The sequence below is a fragment of the Leucopleurus acutus genome (genome assembly GCF_964270905.1).
Source record: "Leucopleurus acutus genome assembly, chromosome: 2".
In the NCBI taxonomy this organism is placed as follows: Eukaryota; Metazoa; Chordata; class Mammalia; order Artiodactyla; family Delphinidae; genus Leucopleurus; species Leucopleurus acutus.
In genome coordinates this window covers 155,966,520-155,991,263 of record NC_139143.1, presented here as the reverse complement: position 1 = coordinate 155,991,263, position 24,744 = coordinate 155,966,520, and the positions used below count along the sequence as shown (strand labels likewise).

The window sequence follows — 24,744 nt, the reverse complement described above, 5'->3', positions numbered from 1 at the left end:
TATATTATATTCTAATTATATAATGTATATTATATATACATTATATATATCTAAATTTGTAATTATATATATCTAAATTTGTAATTATATACTATATAGATGAAGAATAGGCAACATTAATTCATTCATTCTTAAAGTCCCTTGGACCTTGACTTCAAAGCAAGAGGAGTGGAGCATTGGTTTCCTAGAAGGATGTGTTACAGAAGAAATGTCATTTTATAGCTAAAGAACTAGGGGAAGAAATTTTTAGACTAGATGTTAATTCAGATCTTAGCTGTTATTCTCTTTGTAGAGGTAAGAAGTATGGAGAGACAGCTAATGAATGTGGAGAAGCCTTCTTTTTCTATGGGAAATCGCTTCTGGAGTTGGCAAGGTATGTCTTTCAAGCCAAGTCTTTAAGGAATATGTTTTGTATCATAGTAGTCTTATTTAAAAACTTGCTTCTTTGTTTGCTAAGATTGTTTACTAGCTTTGAGATTTCACATGAGCTAAGTGGGACTGGTTTTACTGGGGGGGTTTAGAAGGAGCATGAAATATTGATGGAAGTTTTTTTTTGGCAGGGGGGGCATGCTGTGGGCTTGTGGGATATTAGTTCCCCAACCAGGGATTGAACTTGTGCCCCCAGCAGTGAAAGCGCGGAGTCCTAATCACTGGACCACCAGAGAATTCCCTTGGTGGGAGTTTTGAAAGTCACCTGATACAAAGAGTAAAGTTATACTTAAATTTTGACTTTTGCAGTAATTAGAAGCAGAGGTCTTTCCATTAGTGAATAGTCAGTCAGTAATTTATCAAAGTCCAATTCAGAGAGAGAACCTTTGAAATCACTCTCAGCTAGCCCAAAACAGTCATCCATAAGAAGGACTGAATGAAGGACAATTTGAAAACACTGGCATGTGAAAATGTCTTAAGATAAGACTCACAAGTAGTCTTAACTGTTGGAAAGTTGTTGTGTATTTTCCACCAGAATTTATTAATCAGAATAAAATATATTGAGGGTACACAGAGGAGCAAATATTCTGTAATCTATTTAATCTCAGTTCTGCTAAGTTTTCTAATTTTGTAGAGCATTCTAAGGATTTGTCTTGAAAACCTTGCCAGAATGTTTTTGGCCATCTAGAGAAATGTAGGTGGATGAGAAGTTTGGGAAATATGGCCCTTTTGATAAGAGTCATCAGTGTTTTTTCAGGTGGCTGGATAAAAAGGGTATGTTTATTTCTTTCAGTGCTCTTACAGCCTTAATTTATATTAAAAGTTTTGATCATTGCATTTCTTTCATGAGTGCTTATAGTTTATATTCTCTGTACTTGCTTACTCTTCTGTTGCTTTTATCATACAGGACTACAGTTTCTGTCTTACAAAGACTGTTAGGTTCTAGCCATCATACCTTTAGTGCTTTCTCCTTTTGTTCTGCTAGAATGGAGAATGGTGTGTTGGGAAATGCCCTGGAAGGTGTGCATGTGGAAGAGGAGGAAGGAGAAAAAACAGAAGAAGAAACTCTGGTAGAAAATAATGATAACATAGATGGTATGTGGAGTTACATGTGACATTCAAGAGATGCGACGTTGATTTCTTGTGTACAAGTGATGGAAATAGGGCTCTCCTTATCCTGAATGGTCTCTCCTGGGGTGACACCTGCATCTGGTGGAGACTGCAGGGGAGGTGGCTGATTACTGAAACAGATAGCAGGCTTTTGTAAGGGGATAACTTAATTTCCCAAATAAGTCTGGTTATTTAAATTGATGTTTTAAGTATTAACCTTAAATATTTTTCTGATGTGAATTTTAAAAAGTCTTTACAGCTCAGTTATTTTAATGGCTGTGCTTTTGGAGCCCTTTTACATTTTTTTGTGTCTAAGAAAATTAAATGTTAATTTCTAATTTGAGTTTGGCTGCTAGAATTTTACATATCAGATGGAGGTCTATATAGTGTGTAGAAGAGAATGTAAAGCTTGGCATCTCTTACCTAACTGATATCAGAATGCTCAAGTAAAATAATATCTAATTTAAGGAGCTTGGGTTTCTTCTGCAGTAAGTTGCTCTGCTAGCTGGGAGTTTCCCTTTGCTTTTCTCAAGGGGGCAGATAATTTGCAGGCCATCTGCTAAAACATAAGCCAGGCTGTTTGAGGGTTTAAAGGGAATGTATTTTTAGTTTCCATTTATGCCTTTATCATTAAACTCGAAGACATGTTTATGCTTCATGTTCTTTAACCATGTAGAGGAAGCAAGGGAAGAGTTGAGAGAACAGGTTTATGACGCCATGGGAGAAAAAGAAGCCAAAAAAACAGAAGACAAGTCTCTGGTAAAGCCTGAAACGGATAAAGAACAGGAAACTGATATGGAGAAGGGTGGAAGAGAAGATATGGATATAAGTGAGCCTGCAGGGGAACTACAGGAAAAAGTTGAATCAACTCCAGATCAGTTAACTGAAACCACTAAAGAGGGAAAAGGAACAGCAGCACCAGAAGGACTGAATGAAGCTGAAGTCACTTCTAAGAAGGCAGAACGGGAAACACCAGATGCTGAGGAAGGAAAATCAGTTTCTGGAACTGACGTCCAAGAAGAGTTCAGAGAAAAAGGAGGTCAGGGAGAAGTAATTGCGAGCATAGAGGAGAAACCAAAAGAAGCTTCAGAAGAGCAACCTGTTGTGACTCTAGAAGAGCAGGGCACTGCAGTGGAGATAGAAGCAGTCAAGCCAGTGGATGTGGGTGGGGATGAGCCAAAGGAGCAGGTAGCTGTCTCTGCAAGTGAGCCAGGAAAGGCTGTTCTTGAGCAGTTGGTAGGGCAAGAATTGCCTCCTGCTGAAGAGTCACCAGAGGTGACAGCACAGGCTGCAGAGGCCTCGGCTGCAGAAGCTGGATCAGAAGTCTCCGAGAAGCCTGGGCAGGAGGAGCCAGTTCTCCCTAAGGATGGTGCAGTCAATGGACTATCAGCTGCAGGGGATCACACTCCCAATGAACCGAAGACTAATGCAGAAGGACGGACAGAAACAAAAGATGGCTCAGGACTAGAGGAGAAGGTCAGGGCAGAGTTGGTTCCTAGCCAGGAGGAGACTAAGCTGTCTATAGAAGAGTCTGAGGCAGCTGGAGATGGGGTTGAGACTAAGGTAGCCCAGGGGGCTACTGAGAAATCCCCTGAAGACAAAGTTAAGATAGCTGCTAATGAAGAAACACAAGACAAAGAAGAACAGATGAAAGAGGGTGAAGGTAACCGGGACATGCAAGAGCTGCAGTGGGTGGAGTACATTCTGGATTTGACTCACTAATCATGGGTAAAAGTCAGCCTTCCATTCAGGATTTTCCGTCTGCCTTTAATCCGGATTAGGAAAGGGCTAAGTGAAAATGGGGTTAGTTTAAGAAGGTGGTGATAAGTTGAGCAAGTTAAAGCAAGTCTTCTTTAGCTGGCTTATAAACTAACGCTTTACTAACTGCAAAATAGGCCTTTCTGTGATATCTGAGACTTGGCTAGCTATCAGTAACTTGTACCATACTAGCCAATAAAGGTGGGTGGGAAGTGGGGTAGATAGGGAAATAGTGGGCTAGGCTGGCAGAGAATGCTGAATGGATGTTCACTTGCATGCCTCTTGATTTTTAAATTTACTGTTCACTTGGTTCCTTTTTCTCTGCTTTAGGAATCAGGATTAGAGCAGTAGAATCCACTGAATTGATACACTTAAGCAGGCATGCCATTTATATGAAGGCAGTTAACCCTTGAATGTTCTATCGCCAGAGTGGAAGAACTCTGGTAATCTTTACTTTTAGTCTTTAGTAAGTGTTTAGAGGCTTATTCACATTAGTTAAATTAGCCCCCTCCAAAGATAACAGAAAACCTAACCGTTAAGCCCTCTTGCTGCTTTCCCCCCTCATTTCATGCTTGCTTTGGCTGCTAAACTGAATTTTTTGTTACTTAGAACATTATAAAGTGTGAATGCTTTATATAGTATTATTGGTCTAATTGTGATTCAGTTTCATTAAGATGTATAAGCCTCTAATTACCAACTCCATAACTGGCACGTCTGACTTGAGTTATACTATCATTTGAGGATTCTACTGTCCATAAGATTTATCTAATGTTGTTATTAATAACCATAGGTATATTCTAATTAATCATATATATTACACATATATATTACTTATATAATTGACAGACTACTTCGAGTTCTCTTTAAGTTTTAGATGTTCAAAGACCCATTATCAATATGTGTAGCTGATTCTGGTAAACTTCCTTCTACCTATGTGCAGGTCCCTGTACTCCAGCCAGCACAGGCATGGTAACCAGTAGTGAATTGGCTAAATGGTAGAACCATTGGGCTACTTATTGGGCTTTAGGAGATATCTATGGGAAAAGCACAGAACTGAATTCCTCAATTTAAAAAAACCTCCCATGTCTTAATTTTTAATGATAATTAGCTAGAGTAGTAAAAAGCTCTGCTGGCTCTCTGAAGTTGGACTTTGAATAATAAGCTACAGTAGAGATGTCATTTCTCCACAGTTCAAAAACTATTCATTTGAGTCTCACAAGTAACATTGTTAGAGCTCTCTCACATACATTACTTTTGATTTCCAAAATACAGTACTGTGTAAGTAGGTAGTATTACTCCAGTTATAGTGATGAGGAAGCTGAGGCTTAGGGGTTACGTGACTTGTTTAGGGTCAAACAGTACATCACAGTACTGGAATCTGACCCTAGATCTGATTTGAATGTATTGTTCTTCCAAAGATACCTCACACTGAGGAAGGCAACTTTCATCCCTTCTGTTAACCCACCTCTTGTCAGAAATTTACATGGTAACACTAGCCTGCAGAAATCTTACAAGAGGTTTTCTCTTAAAACCTCCATTTCCTGCCATCTCTTGGGCTCTCTATATCCCTTAAAAAAAAAAAAGATAATAAGCCTATTATTTTCTCATTGTCACACTAGATATGATTGGTAAGTGAACAAAATTTTAATGTTGTAGGCATAAAGCTTGGCCATGCTCAGACAGACTGTACAGGTCAATTTGTAGTGTTTCCTGACTATCCTTTGGGAATGCTAGAATAACCAGAGAATCAGCAGATTGCCTTTACTTGGCCTTTGAGAGTCATTCTTCTGGTTTGCAAAACTCTCTGCCCGTACTGTTTTGAAGATGCTACAAGATCAGAGAAATGGTATGTTATAAAACATTGTTTCCCTTTCTCTGAAGGATGGCATACCACAAAAAAGACTCCATTTTCAAAGAAGCTTAGAAAATATTTTAACAGATCTCTTTACTGAGGCCTTCACTGCATTCCTAGTAATATGTGGGTACAGGTTACCAGGTTGGAAAGTGTTACTTTAAAGTAATGGCTTTCTCTTTAACCTAGCTCCCTCTCCACCATTCCATGAAGGTAGTACAGATTCCTCAAGAGAAACGAATATTTTTCTCAGACCATTATAAGAATTTTAATTAAAAAATTTGATGTAAAACTCCAAATAACTATTTTATGCAAATTAGATGTCAACTTTTAGCATTTTGGTATGAGTAGAACAGATACCAGATAAATAAGAAGAACATAGAATAACAACATTTTGTCAAATTTTCCTACAAATTGGGAAGGTAAGGTGTTTGGTTTTTTTAGTATTGTGAGAAATACAAAGATCTGCTTCACCTGTCATATATTCTGGTGGAGGATGGGCTTCATTGTCAGAGTCAATAAAACCACCCATCTAGTCTAACATCAGGGAACTAAGTACACAAACCACTTCGAAATTTGGGCATGGAAATATAATGGTGTATGGTGCTGTGGGTACTTATATTTCAGAAGCACCAAATTACATAGTCAACAGGAGAAAAGGGAGGCACTTGATAAAATGCGGTTTGTTTGCTGTAGAGGTTAACTATAATTAGCTTGTAACTTTAACTGGTTCTTAGAGGGCTTTAGTTTGTCCTAATTTATAGGACTTTTCTGTGCCTATTCCCATCCCGAAGCAGTATTGTTAGATAAAAGTCCTTTAACCTGACTTCATGGCTCTAAGGCCTAGTTTTTAGTTAGGAGACAATATTTGAGCTTTTCTGCTGGTGTTAAATGCTTAATGAAAGATGGCAGAGATAGGCACATTATACCCATTTCATGAATTGTGGACCCCCAAAGGTTCATTTATTAATCACTTGACATTTTGAACTTTAAGTGATGTGTAGAGCTATTTATCAGCAGCTTGTCCTTACAGGCAGTTAACTTGTGAGTGTTGTTAATATGGTGTTGATATGGCTGGAAATTTTAACATGGTACTGCTCACTCAAATTCTGTACGTGCTAGAGCTGGCTGGAGTGTGTGGCATGCTCATTGGTGAGAGTTGGTAAGGGCTATGCTTTTCCGTTCACAGTTCTGTTGTGGGAAAGCTAGTCTCTTGAGTATTCTTGCTTTGAATGGACTGGAGTAATTTAACTTTTGGTATTTTCTTAGCCTTATTAGTATTAACTGACAATTGGCTTAAAGACCCCAGGAATACTGGCTGAGGCCTCCAACTGATTCTGGTTGAATAGATGGGAGCTTCTAAAGCCCATGAATAAAAGTCAGCTAATCTGTTTTGATCTGAACGGTCCAGGTTGACTTTTAGAAGAGAAACACAGCCTGTTGATCATTGAAGCTCTGAACCATAGACACTATAAGATTATACAGTCTAAGTCTGGATTAGACTTGAATTAGACTGTTAACCACTGGCTTTATTATTTACATCCAGTTCAGATGTTAACTGATTTGGCTTAGTATCTGGCCTGTCCTACCTCAGAATATAGGTTATTTGACAAATGTTTATTGGAATTTTTGACTTGTCAGATCCTTAATATTCTCAATACTGAAGAATTTTTACTTGCAGAAACCGAGGGCTCAGAAGAGGAGGATAAAGAAAATGACAAGGCTGAAGAAACACCAAATGATTCACTTCTTGAAAACAAGGTGAATTATTTGTTCAGTATCATTGTCTACTTTCTTATTGTGGGACTTTGGTTTACTAGTGTAGGCATGATTATTATAGGTAGCTGTTTCTTGGTTAGGGCTTGGGGGCCCTTTATTCATGCTGGGAATAGACAGATCCATTTGAACCCAGGGGGTCCTGTCAGTTAGGACATGACCCAACATATCACTGCTAACTATCACTGACATAAGGTGATATGGGGTAGACTTTGTAGGGGTCCATTCTGTAGGTTTAAGGAGAAAAATATGAACTTTGAATCCTATATCAGTCTCTCCCCGTCCCACGCCCCCAAGCTATACTAAATTATACATTTAGATTTATAATCAAATGATGCCTGTCTTGTACTTCTGCCTAATACTAATGATTTGGATATACTTCAGTCTCTTCAAGAAAATGAAGAAGAGGAGATTGGGAACCTAGAGCTTGCCTGGGATATGCTGGATTTAGCAAAGATCATTTTTAAAAGGTAAAACTCTTGGTGCTTCTAGGTTGGGAGCTTGGTGGTTGAAGACAAAGCAGTTAGGGTTCGACAGATGCTTATTAATAAGGTTTCTGACCATCTTTCCTTCTTTTAGGCAAGACACGAAAGAAGCTCAGCTTTATGCTGCACAGGCACATCTTAAACTTGGAGAAGTTAGTGTTGAATCTGGTAATACATTTTCCATTTTACTCTCTTTTTAACACATCCCTTGCCCCTGCCTTAATCTTCCTCTAATTCCTTAAAATCTAGCTCAATTGATCATAAATTGTGGGCAATTAGCTTTATAAGGACAGTAGACTTTTTTCTTTTTGGCCGTATTGTGCAGCATGTGGGATCTTAGTTCCCCAGCCAGGGATTGAACCCCTGCCCCCTGCATTGGGAGTGCGGAGTCCTAACCACTGGACCGCCAAGGAAGTCCTTCTCAGTAGGGTTTTTTTTTTTTTTTAAATTTATGGCTGCGTTGGGTCTTCCTTGCTCTGCGTGGCCTTCTCTAGTTGGGGTGAGCGGGGGCCACTCTTCGTTGCGGTGCACGGGCTGCTCATTGCGGTGGCTTCTCTTGTTGCGGAGATGGGCTGTAGGCATGCAGACTTCAGTAGTTGTGGCTCACAAGCTCTAGAGTGCGGGCTCAGTAGTTGTGGTGCACGGGCTTAGTTGCTCCGTGGCATGTGGGATCTTCCCGGACCGGGGCTCAAACCTGTGTCCCCTGCATTGGCAGGCGGATTCTTAACCACTGCACCACCAGGGAAGCACCTCAGTAGGTTTTTTAAAGTCATTTTGATGGTTTTTAGTCAAGGGTCCTGGAGATGCTACAAAGAAAAATGAAATACAAGATGGGAGCATATTCCTGCAGCATGGTCTGAAATTTTAGCAGTATTGCTTGCTGTTTTTCTCTTCGTTAGAGAATTACATCCAAGCTGTGGAGGAGTTCCAGGCTTGCCTAAACCTGCAGGAGCAGTACCTGGAAGCCCATGATCGGCTCCTTGCAGAGACCCACTACCAGCTGGGCTTGGCCTATGGGTACAACTCTCAGTATGATGAAGCAGTGGCACAGTTCAGCAAATCTATTGAAGTCATTGAGAAGAGAATGGGTGAGTAAGCATCAGCTGTTTCCACAATGATTTTGATGGATCCAGTATTGACAGTTAAAAAAAAAAAGGCTTCTTTTGTGTTATCTGTTACTGATCACTTCAGCCTGTTCTTCCTAGCTGTACTTAATGAGCATATGAAGGAGGCCGAAGGGTCACCTACTGAATATGAGAAAGAAATTGAGGAGCTGAAGGAGCTGCTACCTGAAATTAGAGAGAAGATAGAAGATGCAAAGGAGTCCCAGCGTAGTGGGAATGTAGCTGAATTGGCTCTGAAAGCAACTCTGGTTCGTTTGGTTTCCTTTTAAAGTTTTGATAATAGTATATTCGATATTGTTGAAGGCCCTTTATCATGGTATTAGCGTGCCATTTGCTTAAGAATCTTAACTTATGACTTGGTTTCCAGGGAGTTGGAGGTCAGAGGGAATGTGAGAACTCATATACTGTCCCTCTCAAATAGTAAATATTAATGCTTAAGATAATATGCTCTGGAGCCAGACTGTGTGGGTTTGAATTCTATCTCAGCTACTTACTATGTGTGACCACGGGTATGAGTAGAGGAGGTGAGTGATGTTGCTACTATATGGTGGCCACTAGTATTTGAGGTCTTAAACAGGTGACCTGGTCGGCTCTGTCCTGGGACCCACCTGGGTTTGTCATCTCTCACACAGGTGGAGAGCTCTACTTCAGGTTTCACTCCTAGTGGAGGAGGCTCTTCAGTCTCCATGGTGGGTATTCAGGTGGTTTTTGTCACTTAATATTAGACCTCAGTGTTTGTCTAGGAGTACATTGCTAACAAAGGTTTCTTATTGCCAGATCGCCTGTAGAAAGCCAACAGATGGTGCTTCCTCATCAAATTGTGTGACCGATATTTCTCACCTTGTCAGAAAGAAGGTAAATCTATATGTGGTCATTTCTTTTCTGTCTTCTTCTCACTCTGCATTTTTTTTTTCCTCCAAATGATACATGAGGAGTATCTTTCCTATGAACACCCCCTCATACTAGGTGCAATAAAACATTCGTTTTGCAAAAATAGGCGAGGATTTGAATGAAGATCGGTCTTGACTGAGTATGTCTTCTAGCAAAACTTTCCTGGTTTTTAGCCCAAGGGCTCTCAGGAAAGGTGATGAGGAGAACTGGTCAGATCAGCCCATCTTAGGAAGCTGGCAGGTTTACAGTAGTCATTCAGCAGCAGATCTCTTGATACTTAAACTTGTGTGAGTCTGCCTTCTGCCTGTTGCAGTAATTTTTTTCTCTTGTGGAAGAGCCTGAACTCTTGCTTTGTTTCCTGACTCAAATGTAGGAATTCAAATTTGTGGGTTGGTTACTGTTCAGATCTATTCCTCATCCCCACCCCACTCTTCCATTAGAGAGGCTGAATTGGTATGTTTGGGCAGACCAATCTGTTTCTGCAGAGGACAGGTTGTGGCCAGGGAGACCCTTAGAGCCGTGAATCCTGGTGTTGGGATCTTTGCACCATAGGGAAGAGGGGGGCGTTAAGGAATTGTTTTACAGTTGTCCTTTTGAAAACATTAAGCACACTTGTGAAGCCTTCACCATTAATTATATCTTTAGAGAAAACCAGAGGAAGAGAGCCCCCGGAAAGATGATGCAAAGAAAGCCAAACAAGAGCCGGAGGTGAATGGAGGCAGTGGGGATGCTGTCTCCAGTGGAACTGAAGTTTCGGAAAACATGGAGGAGGAGGTGGGCAGTTAAGCAGGGTTTGGACACTTGCCTCATTTCCCCTTGTTCTCAGGGCCTGGGGAAACCAGTCTTTCTAAGTGCATGTTCCCCAACTTGAGCCTGTTTGGATTACTTGAGTGCAACCCTCAAAAACAATGAGGTCATACAGGAAACAGTTTGGTTACAAAATATAGGACGTCTCATTGACAAATGGAACCTATATACATATCACCGGTCCCACTCTAATGAATGTATGAGAAGACACTTAATTGGCAAGACCATTCAGTCTTTTTTTGTTCCTCTTTCTAATATGAACACTGGCTCTGTCAGCCCTATTACAGAGAATTTAGGAAATGGCCTTATAACTTGTGGTCATTGCTCTTTTAGTGTAGAGAGCAAAGCAGATAAGGGACCTGTGTTTATTTCCTCTGACTGAGGCCTGCTCAGTTGTGTAAGAAAGAATGGCTTAAAGTAGGGTCACTTATGCCCAGGCTCCCTGTTTATCTTCCAGGCTGAGAATCAGGCTGAATGCCGGGCAGCAGTGGAGGGGACAGTGGAGGCTGGAGCTACAGTTGAAAGCACTGCATGTTAAGAGAGGGAGCAGAGCCTTCCTCCCAATGGAAAGTGTTTTTGTATATAATGTATTTTTTCACTTTTGGGGGATTCTTTTTGTATAACTTCAATAAAGATTGTAAGCAAAGGTTGAGGCTTTGATGATTTTTTTTTTTCCCTTAAATATTGGCTAAATGTGTGCCTTGGAGCACTCTGGGTTTTATATGGTGGCCAAAGGTTTTTGTGGGGTTTTTTTCCCTCCTCTACTGATCTCTGTGTTGGAAGTTCTAATCCAGATTCCTGTCTGATGTGGAGGTGATGAAATCAAGTGTGGCTGTAGGCCCTTATCTTCCAATGGTGCTATATTTTTTCCATATTAAATACTCTGAACCCAGCTGTCTTGTGAACTTTGAATGGTGCTCTCCCTGGACAGGAGCTATAAAAAACAAGACTTGGTGAAGATCTTGCTCTTCGGTGCTGATACTGTTTGATGGACTTTGACTGTGAACTGATAACAGCTTCTAAGCCAGGCCTTAGGTGGCACCTGTCTTATCCACCTTGTCTCCAACTGGGGCCATAATCCTGTCCTGGAAAAAAGAACTGAAGAAAACTTGGGGCTGGGGAGCGGGGAGTGATCCTTGAGGAAACTGGTGTGCTAATTGTAGAAAATTGAGCTTTCTGGTTTGACAGTGACTAAGGGACTGACTGATGGACAGTCTGGATGTTGTTGGAAGAAGGAATCTGGGGGGAGAACTGGCTGGTTGAGTTACATTTGTTATAACAGAAAATATCAACAGTTGGAATTGTTACCTGTCCACAGTTTTGACTTCTTAAATAAAGATGCTAAAAAGCTCTTGGTCTCTGGACTTGTGTTTAAAGATCTTAGAGTGGGATCATGGGCTGCCTGGAGCATTTCAGTGGGATGTGGGGTTGAAAGGTGGATAATGGGTCAGCAGTTCTGGCTGCCCAGTGTAAGGGTGCTGGTGGTTAGGGCACTGTTACTAAAGCCATCCCATTGGGCCCTCGCTGATGTCCAGGGTGCAGGGCTAGTGTGAGACCCATGACTCGGCTGCCTCTGACCTGACCTTTAAGAAATTGGTATTCACCAGGCAGTATTTGGATCTGAATTCCAAACAGTGCCTGCCCTCTACTACCTAAGGGGTTTAGTATTTCCAGCATTCATAGGGCTACTTTGCTGCACTGTAGAGACAGCAGGTTAGAACCTGCAGTTTGAATATCTAATGTTGGAGGCGGAGGGAGCTTTTTTTTTTGCGCAGTACGCAGGGCTCTCACTTTTGTGATCTCTCCCGTTGCGGAGCACAGGCTCCGGACGCGCAGGCTCAGCGGCCGTGGCTCACGGGCCTAGCCGCTCCGCGGCATGTGGGATCTTCCCGAACTGGGGCATGAACCTGGACTCTTTACCACTGCGCCACCAGGGAAGCCCGGAGGGAGTTCTTGACTACCAGGCCTTTGACCTTTGGCTGACACTGGGGTCTGGGGCCACGCCCAATATAACAATTCAGGTTTCACTTGTGACCATCCCCCTGCCGCCAACTTGGGAGGAACATGACTGGGTTGTCTTTCTGTAAGTATATATGGCTACAGGAGCTCCCTGTTTCATGGTGACCTTGAGAACCTGGAAGGCTTCCTGGGTGATGTCCTGAAGAAGCTTGGATTTGGATGAAGAAGTGGGCGGTAAGACTGGCTTTAGCAAAAAAAAAAAAAACAGGAATGAGTTCATCAAGTTCCTTTAGCTGAATGAAAGACTGTCTCCAAGTCACCTTTCAGAGAATTTTCTTATATGCCAGGCAATACTGCAAATACCTGACATATCTGTTTAATCCTCACATCAATCTTTTTTACAAAAGGATAAGAAAGGCCAAGTACTTGTGGAAGGTGGTAGAGCTGTGATGGGAGCTCATGTTGTGTGTTCACATCTGTATTTGCTTCCAGACCCTCTGTCAGAACACGGAGTAGTAAAGCTGCAGATGGGAGAACAGGCCTCAGTCTAGGCCCCAGTCCTGTGCCTGTGAAGCTACTCATAGGCCCATTCTTCTGGACTCAGAAAGCCAGTGGGGGTGGGTCAAAGCTGTGCTGAGGGCGCAAACCCTCCTCTCTGTGCTTGACTCTGCCGCTGGTGGGGGTCTTCAGGAGGAGGGGGGTCAACAAAGCCAGCTGTTGGGGCCAGGAAGCTGGCCTCCAGTGAAGATGAGTTGGGCACCTGTGGAACAAGGAGAAGGTCGATCTTTAGCAAAAGGTTTATGTAGAAGTTAACAGCACAGTTTCTGGCGTCAGACCACCTTAGAGTCAACTGCTTACTGTGAACCAAGTTAACCTTGTGCTCTGATTTTCTTACTTGCTTACACAGTAGTACATACCTAATAGGATATGTGAGGGTTCCATGAGTTAATTCACAGAAAACATTTAGTAGTGGGTTGGCACATACATAGTGGTCAACAAATGCTGGTTATTAACCACATCAGCCACACCTGTGGGGTCCCCAGTTATAGTTGGGCCCTCACCAGAGGTGGGTACTGGTACTCGTGGGCACTTGCTGGATTGATCTCTGCCAGTGTCTGTACATCTGCATCTCTTGCATTCACCAGCCGCAGAAAGAGCTCGGCCTGACCTACCTGGGAAGAGGTGAAATGGTACTGCATCTATCTGTACCGTGGAGGACCCAGTCCCCATCCTCCACACTCACCTGGGGAATCCCATTCAGCTGCCCAAAGCTAAGGCTGGGGTCCAGAGGAAGGGTCCGAAGTGGGAGACGCCAGCGACCACTTAGCACCCTCTGATCCCGGTCAAATAGCACCAGCGAGGCCCAGGCTTTTGGCAGTGGTGCTTTAGCCCATGCCAGGCCCTGCCAGGCTTGCAGCTCACAGACCAAGGATACTGATGGTGAAGGTGGTAGTCTAGAGCAACCAAAAACAGGTGTCAGGAGCCAGAAGTGGCTCTGCTCCCTTCCTAGGACTTGGCCCTCAGGGCCAGTGGCCCTGTATACAGATGAGAAAATGTAGCAGAATGAGGGACAAGCCTCAATTGCGGCAAAAAGCACCAACATCATAAATCTCCACCTACTGACCTGGGTATAGGCTGCCTGCTGGCAAGGATGGCACAGTTGCCCATGGGCCCAGGAGCTGGAGGTGGGGGCAAGCAAAGGGCTGGGGGCAACGCTGTGGTCCCTCCTGTATCCTGTCCATCTCGGGCCAAGCCAGTCAATAGTTGCACCCAAATCCAAGAAGCCTCAAGGCCCCGCAGGAAGTCATAGAAAATGACAAGGCCAGCCCTAGGAAACACAGGCCTCAAGTGCACACACCCAAGTCCTCCTCTCACCCTCCCAACCCCCAGCCAGTCCCCCCACCCTAGCTGGCCCTAGTGGGTCTCCTTAACCAGCAGTGGTGACCAAGTCACAGAGGATGTCAAAGGAGGGAGCAGGCCTCACCCAGGGTCGTAGGGTGCAGGGCCCAGAACGTCAGTTGTGGGCAGGAGGAAGTATGGATCCAGGCCCAGGTTCCTGGTCATGGTTCCAGGAAGCTGCGACTGCAGGGGAAGAGTCAGTTCCTCCAGAAAGCCTCCTAGGTGTTCTATGCTCCCCCAACTGCACAGAGCAGAACTGCCCCTGTCCCAACCCCTGGGTCCTCACAGCCTTTTCGGCGCCACCCAAGAATAGGACGCCTGTGGAGTGTGGAAGCAGCGGCAGCGGGGGAGCCACTGGAGGCGGGAGGCTTGGGGGATCTTCCCTTCTTCTCAGGCGTGGGCTGGGATTGGCCACAAGTCTCGGCTCCCTGTGCCCTAGGTGCAGGGGAAGAGTAGGGCGCCCTTGAGCAGGACGCAGCAAGTAACTGGGCTGAGGTACTCCTCCCCCAAGAGCCAAACCCCTACGGACACCTGGAGATTGGCATGGACACAGACTGATTGGGCTCAGACACAGGTCTTATTCCCCGTGCATGGTGCCTCTAACCCCTTCCTCTGAGCCTGGCCTGCTGGGGAGGGCTAGGCGGGGGGGAATTGGGTGCTCACTGACCCCAGGGCACCCGGCCTGCACCCCTCTGCATCTGCAAAGCCAGGATTTCTGCCTCCAGGCGCCGATTTTCAGCCTCCACTGCTAGAAGCTCCTTGAATGCGGCACCTGCCTGTCTTCCTGCGATTGAACAAGTCTGACCTGTCATCTCTGACAGCTGGTGACCAGCTGCTCTGAGCAGCTCTCCAGCCTTAGGATTCTCTGGACAAGGCTGGACTTGTTAGCTAACATTGCAGGCACCCCCGCAAAGACAGGTGTTCTACCTTGGGTTTTTGCTCAAGTGGTTCCCAAACCAAAGATGTCCTCCCTCATCGCCCTTTTCTCTCCCCAGGGCTAAGGCCCTCCTGGCTGGCCCCCTCATGTTCACCCCTGCGGGTCCGCGACCGCCGAAGCTCCAGAGCTGACGCCTCCACTTGTAACTGCCATATCCAGCCCAGAACGCCGGTGTCCCGGCCCCCGCCTCGAATGTAGGCCTCACGCAGGGCCCTAGGGAGTAGGGGACAAGAAGGCAGAAGCGTTTTTCCAGGACCGATCAGCGCTTTGCCCCGTGCCCGCCTCGGGGCCCGGATCTTACCCGATCTCCGCAGCCAGAGTCCCTGGGTTTGCCTGTAGCACCGGACCACAGAGTTCTGCCTCTCGTAAGGCGTTCAGCCGGGTCCTGGGGTGGAGAACGGCCGGCGCGGGGGCGGAATCAAGGACCCAGACCCCGGGCCTCCGGCAGCACCGCCCCTTCCCGACCTCACTCGCGCGGCCTTCCAGCCGAGTCCGGGTGCATACCTCGCACGTCCAGCCGGGCCAGGCCCCGCCCCCCGCTCCGGCCCCGCCCCCCCGCCAGCCGGTGACTCGGAGCTCCCGGGATCCGGCTCGTCGGCCTCACCCGGGGTTGGCCTGTAGCTGCTGAACGTGCGCCCCTAACTCCTCTAGAGCACCCCGCGTTCGCCCGGCCTCTGCCCGGAGTTCTCGAAGCTCCCGCTCCAGGCTGAATATGCGTGATTTCCCGTCCCGGGTCCAAGCCAAACCTTGGAGGTGCCGGCTCAGTTCTGAGGGGGTAAGAGATCAAATCAGAACGGGTCGGGCGACCTCAAGCCAAGGGGGAGGGTGGGCCCTAGTCCCCCTCTTTTCCCTTACCCTCGCTGCGTCGCTCCAGGGCACAGCTCTGTGCCTTGGTCTCTGCCAAGAGCCTTGCGTGAGTCCGGTGCAGCGCCCGCAGCCGCTCGCCGGGGCTCCCAGCAGTCTCATAGTTGGGACCCTGAGTCGGTGCCTCTGACCGCCTCCAGGGCCCCTGTGACCCTCTGGGGACCTCTGTTATGCTGGGTCGCATTTCCTGCAGATACAGCCGCAGCCGCTGCACCTGGAGGTAACAGTAACCCGCAATCTCCATGTTGGGGTAATCTGACCCACGCGTGATCTGTAGGTTTGGTGGGGAGGCTCAGTGGGGAAATCCAGGTATACCTCATCTGTTAGCCTCTTCAGAGCCGATTTGCTGGCCTCCTGGTCTGGGAGGCCCTGGTGTTCTTCTGGCACAACCTGGGTACAGGGTGTGGGGTGAGGAATCCTCTGAGAGTTACAGTCACTTCAGTACCATCTCATGGCCATGGAGGAGGCCCTTACCCTGGGTACCCGTGGTTCAGTGGCTATTGGGGGCTGTTCTTCAACTGTCAGCTCCCGGGGCTGACGGCCAATGCAGAAGCGCTGAGTGTGGGTGGCCAGCAGGGCCCAGGAACGGAAAACCATGTCACAGGACCCACAGGGCAGGAGCCCTAGCTCCCCGGAGTGGGAGTCCATGGGATGGGACTCCTTTCCTGATAGCAGCCAAGACCTGCAGAAGACAGAACAGAGGGGCAGCGGAAAGGGAAAGGAGGATGAAATAGCCAAAGGCAGAGAGGAAAGGCCAGGTTTACGGGTTCAAGTTTATGTTTGGAGAGGAGCTAAAGCTCCCTGGGCAACAACCTCAGGTCTGGGCAGGTCTGGTGAGTGAGCGGGCAGGCTTGGTCACCTTAGGGAGGAGCCCCTGGCTTGAAAAAGATGTTATAAAATCTGTTCCCATTGCATGGGTATGGGCAAGTCTCTAACACCACACCTTGGTTTTCTTGCCTATATTAATAAAGGGGAGCAAAGAGCTGCCTCCTAAACTAGCTGAGCCCATATCACATACTCCGTCTTGGTTATTTAATAGCCTCTGGCAGGGAAGTGTCACCTTGTTCGTTCTAGTTTTGCCCAAGTGGATGTAACCCAAGTTAGTGTCATTCTCCATTCCAAGGAATACCTGAGTAAGAGGAGGCATTCTGCCTGGAAACCATGTCTTTCCCGTAGACTAAAAGCTTTTCCTTGGGCTTCCCTGGTGGCGCAGTGGTTGGAGTCCGCCTGCCGATGCAGGGGACATGGGTTCGTGCCCCGGTCCGGGAAGATCCCACATGCCGTGGAGCAGCTGGGCCCGTAAGCCATGGCCGCTGAGCCTGCGCATCCGGAGCCTGTGCTCCGCAACGGGAGAGGCCACAACAGTGAGAGGCCCGCGTACTGCAAAAAAAAGCTTTTCCTTGCACGGTGCCTCTCTGGAAGTAACATCTTTTGCATAACCAAGTCATACCAAGGCCCCCTAACTCCTAGTTCCTGTCCCTAGGCGCCGCCCTGCCGCCCCCACAAGATAATCAACACAGCTGAAGGAATGAAAGTTCTGGGAGAACACAATGAATCAGAAGAGGGAATCAAATACAGAAAGGTAAACTCTTCACTCAGGACTAGCCAGGGGCCACACAGGCCCCGTTCCTGCTGACCAGATTTCCCTGCCACCCCCACCCAAATATATGAATCCAACAGAGGCAGGAGCTCTGACCTAGCCCCATGTTTCTAAACAAGGCAGGTAGTGGTGCCCCCGCTCCCAGGTATGTAAGGCCAAGCTATGACTAGCAGCAGGTTACAAAGTGTTTCAAAGTATGTAATCTCAATTGTCCAGCTCAATTCCAAGTGGAAAAGAGGTACATTTTTAGAAATTTGTTCTGAGAAAGCTACTAAGTGGCAAAGCCGAAGACCAAACATATAGGATATCTCTATGTCAACCTACTTCTCATTTCCAATTTATAGCTCATTTTATAGTATTTCATTGATCTACGATGCACACTTTTTCATATTTTAACACTGAAATCAGGATTCACAATTAATGGAGTGTCATAACTGCCAAGTTTTCTTATTAGTACATAAAATGTCTTAAAATAGATATACTCAATGAAATATGATATAGTTCTTTCTGTTCTATCTCAATCACCATTTCCACAGTTCATATGTGCACTGCTTATACTACTAGCAGGAGAAGCCCCTACTAGCAGGAGAGACTACCGTACGTTATGGCACATAAGGTCTCTGCCTTCCTAGCCTTTACAATCTAGCAATTATGCTGGTTACTCTACCTCTAGTCTCTACCCCTTCTGGAGCCTACACTACAAGTTAGTTTTACCCTTCTAACAAGTGGTCAGGCCTGTTATTCCTTTGCTTGTCTCCCATTAGAGCATGATCTCGGGCCTGTATATCCACTAGGGACCATGTGCTGTAGGGCTGGCTGAAGAGTGCCAGTTTCGGTATCTGTTGTTTAGTTTAACTTCTAATTGTCCATCAGATCTTGGCCTAAGGTTCCATTTTTTATGTAACCCTACTGAGCTGGGTGCTCCTTGCATTCCCAGGGCCTTGCACAATGCCCAGGACACCCTATGTTCTTATTTAGCAGAAAAATTGAGGCACAGACTTCCTTAAAAAATAGGCACACTGGTAAATACATGGGCAGTGAAAAACAGTTTCAGAAAGGAAACTTGGGTTTCTGATTTTATTACTGGTAGTTTATTGCACAGGTTTTTCTGCATCAAAAACATATCTGCTAAAAGGAGAAACAGGTGTGTCTGAATTCAGATTTCCCTCAGACCTCTAAAAGTAGTATTTCCCCTAAAAAAGAATCCACTCATCTAATTTTAAAGAAAATATACTTCTTACACAAGACAATCCAAACTGATGCAAAATATTTATTCCAAGTTAGTTATTTTATGCAGTAGTTTTCCCCCTCAACAGACTTGTGATAACCACATCTTTTAAATCTGTAAATAATGTTATCAAAATAATCTTAATCTTTGAAATCTCACAAAAATGTATATTTTACAATCCACCCTGAATATCAAGGCTGCAAGAATAACACATTTCCTATATCCAAATATTTTACAGCTGTACCCAGAAAGAAAAAAAAAAAGTGAAAAAACCATATATGCTGGGTTAAGGGCTAATGTTACCCGAGCAGCCAGAAATAAAATAAAATATCCAAATTATTAGCATTAATTTAATACAATTATAACTTCAATAGTCACTTTGTCATTGACAATGATTGCTTGAGCACAGGGGTGAGTGCCCCAAGGGCTGGTAGTAGAAGCTGCTGCTGCAGACCAGTGTCTCCTCCTCTCTGCCCTGCCAGCTCCCACCTGTGCATCGCCCCATATATACTGTGTGTATGTGTGTGTGTTTTAAAAATCTTTCCCACCACATGAAGTTCTATTAAGCAGATAACAGGGAAGAACAACAAAAGCTAAACAAGCCAATCGCTTGCTCTCTCTTTGGGATATGATTATTTCCCTTGTGCATGAAGTATTCAACAACAACATAAGAAAAGGAAAAGGAAAAGAATGATTTCTTCTGTATAACCCCTAAATGCACAAGCTGAGTTTACTGGGTCAGATTTAACAGTAAGCATTTATAAGCCTACTTCCAGGCATCGTCATCAGATGTTTCACTGCTACTTGTTTCCGTGTCTGAGTCCTCAAACTCTGCTTTACAAGTGTTTCTCCAAGGGGAGAATAGGCTAGAACTTCGGCTCTGCAAGAAGCCATTCTTCCCAAAGCCATTTCTTCTCAGCTGTGGTTGGCAAGGGAAAGAAAGAAAAAGACAACCGTCAGTAACTACACTGGCCCATGGGACCTGGGAAAGCCCAGGTCTCAATTCAATTCTAGGCAGAATGTAGAGGGGGACCGTTCTAAGAGACTGAAGATTTCTTATAGCAGTGCTTTTCAAACTGTAATGTGCCAATTAATCACCTAAGGATCTCTTTAAAATGCAGACTGATTCAGTATGTCTGGGGTACAGTTTCAGATTTCCTATTTCGACAAGTTCTCAGGTGATGACAATGACAGGGGAACAGAGTTCTGAGTAGCAAAGTCTTTATGTCAACCTATACTTTTCTTTATAGGATTTTAACACCATTGTTATTTATGCTTTAAATATATACCACCTGAACGTAAGTTTCATGAGTTTGTAGAGACCTGGCAGTGTTTTACTCAGAGAAAGAATGCAGGCATTTGTTGAAGAAATTCAGATAGGCTATTTGGCTTCTTGGCTCTGGCTGGACTACCAGAGGTAAACCACAGAGCTGGAAGCAGAGGGTTAGCCTGCTTAGCCAGACACCAAGGGCTCAGCCCATAACCTCGGGAATACAGCCTTGTGGTTCTGATAAGGAGTTAGAGCTTCCAGGATGAAATAACATACTGCTTTCTGAAATCTGCTAACTACTGACCTGGTTTCTGTGTCCACCACTGGCCTGGGCAGAATGAGATGCTCCTCCATATTTCTACAATGGCAACTTATTAAGTAACTTTTCTTTTTCAAGGTCTTTCTCACACCCTAAACTGGGGCTTCCTAAGGGCAATGATTGTCCTATCTCCTTTCTCTCCTAGTCATTAACTGGTCTCCAGCAAAAGTTTATGACATACCTCCTCTGTCTTCATGTGGAACTCTTTGAGCTCATCCTCTGTGAGGGGAAGGCAATTCTCATCATTTTCAGGATACTCCTGCCATCCCATTGCTTTCAATAACCTGGTAGAGGCAGGTCAGGCAAAAAAAATATACCTTTAAGCATAAGTGAGAAATCCACAACTTTCCAGCCCAGGGGCAATAGTACCCACCTAGATGTTAGAGAAGAAACTCGGGTTTTTCTTTTCTTCCCAGTGGGATAAGCTTTAATTATGACTACTTAGGTGCTTGGAATTAGATGGAGGATCTCCGTAGTTGCTCTTTGGAGAGCATAAGAGCTATAGAGAAGGGACGGTAGAAGTAGCAGTATAGAGTCAAACTATCCCACAGATGAAACAGAAGAAATCTCACTTTGTCTCCTGTGAGCAAATTAGTACATAGCCACATGTATCTAAGTTCTCTTTTAATTTCATGGCACTGTGGACTCCATAACCTTGTGATCTTGTTGACCCCTTTTAAAGTTCCTCTGGACAGGAGCCCCTTTTCAGGAAGGTACTTGGCAGGCCCCATCTGCCATCCAGTTGCCCACATAGCTTGGCTGGCTCTGTGTTCAAGGCCCTCATTTAAAGAACAAGATCCATTACCTTCGGGCCTCATGAATCCCAAGGCCCCTTAAAGGGGTCTTGTGGTAACTTCTCACTTGGGCCAGGAGGGGCCAAGGGGCCACCACAACAGCACCAGGAAACAGGTCTCACCCCACCCCACCCCTTCCAACTGGAGCCGTAAACTGAGTCTGAAACTAAACTACAAGAATGCCTTGGAGAGGAGGGTGTGAAAACGCTAGCTGAGTCTGTAAAGGAATACCCAGTGGGCAACAGGCCAACCTGCGGCACACAGAGAGAACAAGGTGTGGTGCTGGGGGCACTTCTCTCTGTACGGGACTCTGAAATGTCTTAAGTATGTTGAAACTCCTTGTAGGCCATACACAGCATGCCTTGTGATCTGACCCTCACTTACCTGTGCTCTGCTTCCAAAGAGTGAGAGAGGACCTCCCCTTCGTCTTCTACGGGGAGATCAAGACCATTCTGATGACAGCCTTCCTCTCCATTTTCTTTTGGTTCAGGTGTGCTGTTGTCCTCTGACTGAAATAAGGAAAGGAAGGACATATTTGGTTTAATACCCCTTTGGGGCAAGATAAGCAATCTAAGAGATTAAGAAGTCAGAACCCAGGAAAATGCTTTCTAGAAGAGGATCTCAGCCAATAGGTTTTTCCCACTTAAAAACGAGAACTTGCTCATCTTGCTAATAAGATTTCCAAAGGATACTAACTGGCTACCATCTTAACTTCAGGTTATGGCAACTGTGGCAGAAGCTACTAGATGCCTATGCAATATCAATTTTCTATTCTTCCTTACTGATTTGGACTAAGGAACCAATGCGCTCAGCTTTTAAAAAGTTCACTTTCCTAGGCTCCCTTGCAGCTAGGAGTGGCTATTTGACAGTTGGCCAATAAAATGTAAGTGGAAATTGCAGGGGTGGCTTTTAAGAAAGCATTTAAAAAAGGGACAGACATCCGTTTTCAGGTTTTTGGCTCTGTCCTTTCCCTAACTAGAATGTGGATGGGAGCACAACTACCCTAGTTCCAAGGCGACCAAAACTTACACGTTTCCTGATAATACGAATGAGCTGCCATTACCCTCTTGGACAGGGAACTCTAACCTTCCTGTTGCAGGATACCAAAAAGAAACCCTCTTGTTTTACGGTTCTGTTCGTCAGATTTTCTTATATTAGAATTAAATATAATCCTTAAAGGGACTTCCCTGGTGGTCCAGTGGGTAAGACTCTGTGCTCCCAATGCAGGGAGCCCGGGTTCAATCCCTGGTCAGGGAACTAGATCCTGCATGCATGCCACAGCTAAGAAGTCTGCATGCTGCAACTAAGAGTTTGCATGCCATAACTAAGACCTGGAGCAGCCAAAAAAAAAAAAAAAAAAAAAAAAAATATATATATATATATGCTGCTATAATTTACCAACTTCTTACCAACTTCAATTCAAGGCTTAAGCAGTGCTGCCCTGTTTAAGAGCACTAAGTCCCAAGGCAGCTATCACTGAAATGAGCCCTAATTTGAAATATGCTGAACAAAGAACGGAACTCGCTTTATCACAGACTGTTACTCCTCCAGACAAATCTCTGTCATTTAAAAAATGTACCACATCTTTCTCGCTTAAGAACAAAAAGCACATGTATAACATAGAAGAACACTTATGTTGCCCCAGAAAAACCCTTTGCTCTTACATCCTCCAGCTTCTCACAGTCTCTGCTCTCTGAGAAGTCTCCATTCCGGTCATCCTTCAGAGTCTTCAGGAACTCGCTCTTCCTGTCAGTAGTTCGGCGGGTCAACTTGGTCAGACGAGACGAGCTGATCTCAATTGGAGGAGTGGTGCTGGCGGGGCTCTGGGCAAATACCACAAATAGGTTGCTCTTGACAGCAAAGAGTAAGTACTGGGATTCTCTAGGTCACTTCTACAAGGTACTGCTTTCCAGAATCTGGTAGCCTATTTATCACTCTTTTACCAAAAATAAACTATCCTTTTCATTTAAACAGACTTCAGCTCTGCTGAGTTCTTACAGTTAAAACCAGATGGTTTAAATAGCACCTCTCCGATCTTTCTCCAGATGCCAGCATAACGCCAGTCAAACACAGGCCAACCATGGTTTACCAAAGGGCAATGACCCCACCCAGCTACTGCCCATCTTTGGATGCTGATGGGAATCACCAGTAAAAAAAAATGACTTTGAGCTAAGCATAACTACAAAGGAAATGGAGTCAGAGCTGTACATGTCACAACACTTACCTCAGTTTAAGTAAACGGGAAATGGCAACTTTAGAAAAGGCTGCTTAGCTTTATTCTCACTCACCTCTTTGGGAGAGCTTAAAATTATACCACCAGCCAGTACTACTGGTTTGGTAACAGAGATTGGACTGGTAAAAGCAGACTCCCGGCTAGAGGAAAGGGATCCTGATTTGTGTTCCATTCTGTTAGCTTTCCACGCACTGGGCTACATGGGAAGAGAGAACAAATCAGTCAGAACAGCATGCAGACAGAAGCTCAGCCTGTAAGATCATAAGGAGTGAAATGTTATGTGCAAACATGAATTCCAAGAGTTCACCTGTCTCAACACGATTGGGAGGTATATAACCTTGAAGGAAAAAGGCAGACAGGAACCAGAAAAGCCATGGGATATTAACAGGTATTTCTCAAAAACAGAGCCCTAGTCCAATAAGCCTGGGAGATGCTAGGCTGAATATAGTTCGACAACAGGTTTCTTTTACTGTGCTGTTTCTCAAAGCACTTAACTATATATGTGAATTGAGAGGCAGATATACTACATAGCATTTTCTAAACTTATTTGACCCCCCCCCAAATGTTTTCTTTTATAGTGTGCTGTTTGTTAACCTCTGATGTAATCCTGACAACCCCCCACCCCTGCCTCCAAAGAGCACATCAGAAAAATGATGTTTTCTAGGAACACTGATGGCAGGAGGCTAGTTACAGGCCAGGGTGGGCAATATAAATGGCTGGACAATCCTGGTTTAGTCCAGAGGTCCTTCTTTTGCTCGGTCTTGTGGGGTCTGGGCCCATTCTGTCACTCTGGCCCTGACCCCAACTATGATGGCAGCATAGTGTAGATGGAATACTCCATTTTTCCTGAGTCAATCACTCTTGTCTGAGGCACATCAACGGAGTGAGGCTAAAGAAAGTAAAAAAGTCTGTTTTTCCAAAATGAAGCAATTAGAACCAAGAGATCTCTAGGACAAAGGAAGGGTCTGAGTGAAAAGGATTTCTTTCTTGTTATTAAAGAAGATAATATAGGCTAAAGAAAGGAATAAACTTCACAGAGTTATCTACTATGTACCAGATGCTTGATCTATTTTATTTAATTCTTAACCCAATCAGGTATAATTATGTCAAATTTTTACAGAGAATTACACTGACATTAAGAAAGTTATGTAATTTGTCTGAGGTTACTCAACTAGGATACAATATTGTTTTCCACAATGCCTCCAAAAAGAGCATGCCAGCAGATAAAAGAGACAACGACCTAACTGGAATGGAAATTAATTTTTTTCTTGCACTGATGAAAATCTAAAGATGGTTGCTTATTCAGGCTAAATATCAAAGACAATAGTTTCCCAGAGTTGCACAGGGTCACCAGATGCCTTGTCTTTTAATATTGCCACCTCAGGGCACAGAAACAGGTGAGTGTCTGC

At 44.8% G+C, this 24,744-nt stretch overlaps 3 protein-coding genes across 6 annotated transcripts in view; 1 reads left to right on the top strand and 2 right to left on the bottom strand.

Annotated features, from left to right (window-relative positions):
* Positions 1 to 12,158, top strand: part of NASP (nuclear autoantigenic sperm protein) — a 36,869-nt gene extending 24,711 nt beyond the window's left edge. Inside the window, exons 4-15 of one of the 2 annotated variants that reach the window (XM_082833901.1) lie at positions 293 to 373; positions 1,415 to 1,524; positions 2,216 to 3,202; positions 6,831 to 6,910; positions 7,310 to 7,395; positions 7,505 to 7,578; positions 8,310 to 8,498; positions 8,616 to 8,782; positions 9,167 to 9,223; positions 9,312 to 9,389; positions 10,071 to 10,199; positions 10,690 to 12,158. In XM_082833901.1, coding sequence (XP_082690027.1) covers positions 293 to 373; positions 1,415 to 1,524; positions 2,216 to 3,202; positions 6,831 to 6,910; positions 7,310 to 7,395; positions 7,505 to 7,578; positions 8,310 to 8,498; positions 8,616 to 8,782; positions 9,167 to 9,223; positions 9,312 to 9,389; positions 10,071 to 10,199; positions 10,690 to 10,770 — 2,119 coding nt within the window. In that variant the 3' untranslated portion in view covers positions 10,771 to 12,158. The remainder of the gene's footprint in view (positions 1 to 292; positions 374 to 1,414; positions 1,525 to 2,215; positions 3,203 to 6,830; positions 6,911 to 7,309; positions 7,396 to 7,504; positions 7,579 to 8,309; positions 8,499 to 8,615; positions 8,783 to 9,166; positions 9,224 to 9,311; positions 9,390 to 10,070; positions 10,200 to 10,689) is intronic. The other variant, XM_082833902.1, reaches the window with a different exon arrangement.
* Positions 12,159 to 12,660: 502 nt separating this feature from the next.
* Positions 12,661 to 16,539, bottom strand: CCDC17 (coiled-coil domain containing 17; the record flags this gene model as incomplete). The annotated part of the gene is made up of 13 exons (XM_082834816.1): positions 12,661 to 12,951; positions 13,253 to 13,363; positions 13,435 to 13,645; positions 13,816 to 14,019; positions 14,176 to 14,273; positions 14,377 to 14,525; positions 14,758 to 14,874; positions 15,122 to 15,240; positions 15,329 to 15,412; positions 15,632 to 15,794; positions 15,883 to 16,105; positions 16,207 to 16,311; positions 16,375 to 16,539. The coding sequence occupies 13 exons, from the start codon at positions 16,537 to 16,539 to the stop codon at positions 12,814 to 12,816; spliced, it is 1,887 nt and encodes a 628-aa protein (XP_082690942.1). The 3' UTR covers positions 12,661 to 12,813.
* Positions 16,540 to 18,562: 2,023 nt separating this feature from the next.
* GPBP1L1 (GC-rich promoter binding protein 1 like 1) overlaps positions 18,563 to 24,744 on the bottom strand; it is a 59,270-nt gene continuing 53,088 nt past the window's right edge. For all 3 annotated transcript variants that reach the window (XM_082833914.1, XM_082833913.1, XM_082833912.1), the window contains exons 8-12: positions 23,391 to 23,531; positions 22,767 to 22,925; positions 21,487 to 21,611; positions 20,490 to 20,592; positions 18,563 to 19,638 (exon numbers count right to left, since the gene is read on the bottom strand). In XM_082833914.1, coding sequence (XP_082690040.1) covers positions 19,486 to 19,638; positions 20,490 to 20,592; positions 21,487 to 21,611; positions 22,767 to 22,925; positions 23,391 to 23,531 — 681 coding nt within the window. In that variant the 3' untranslated portion in view covers positions 18,563 to 19,485. The remainder of the gene's footprint in view (positions 19,639 to 20,489; positions 20,593 to 21,486; positions 21,612 to 22,766; positions 22,926 to 23,390; positions 23,532 to 24,744) is intronic.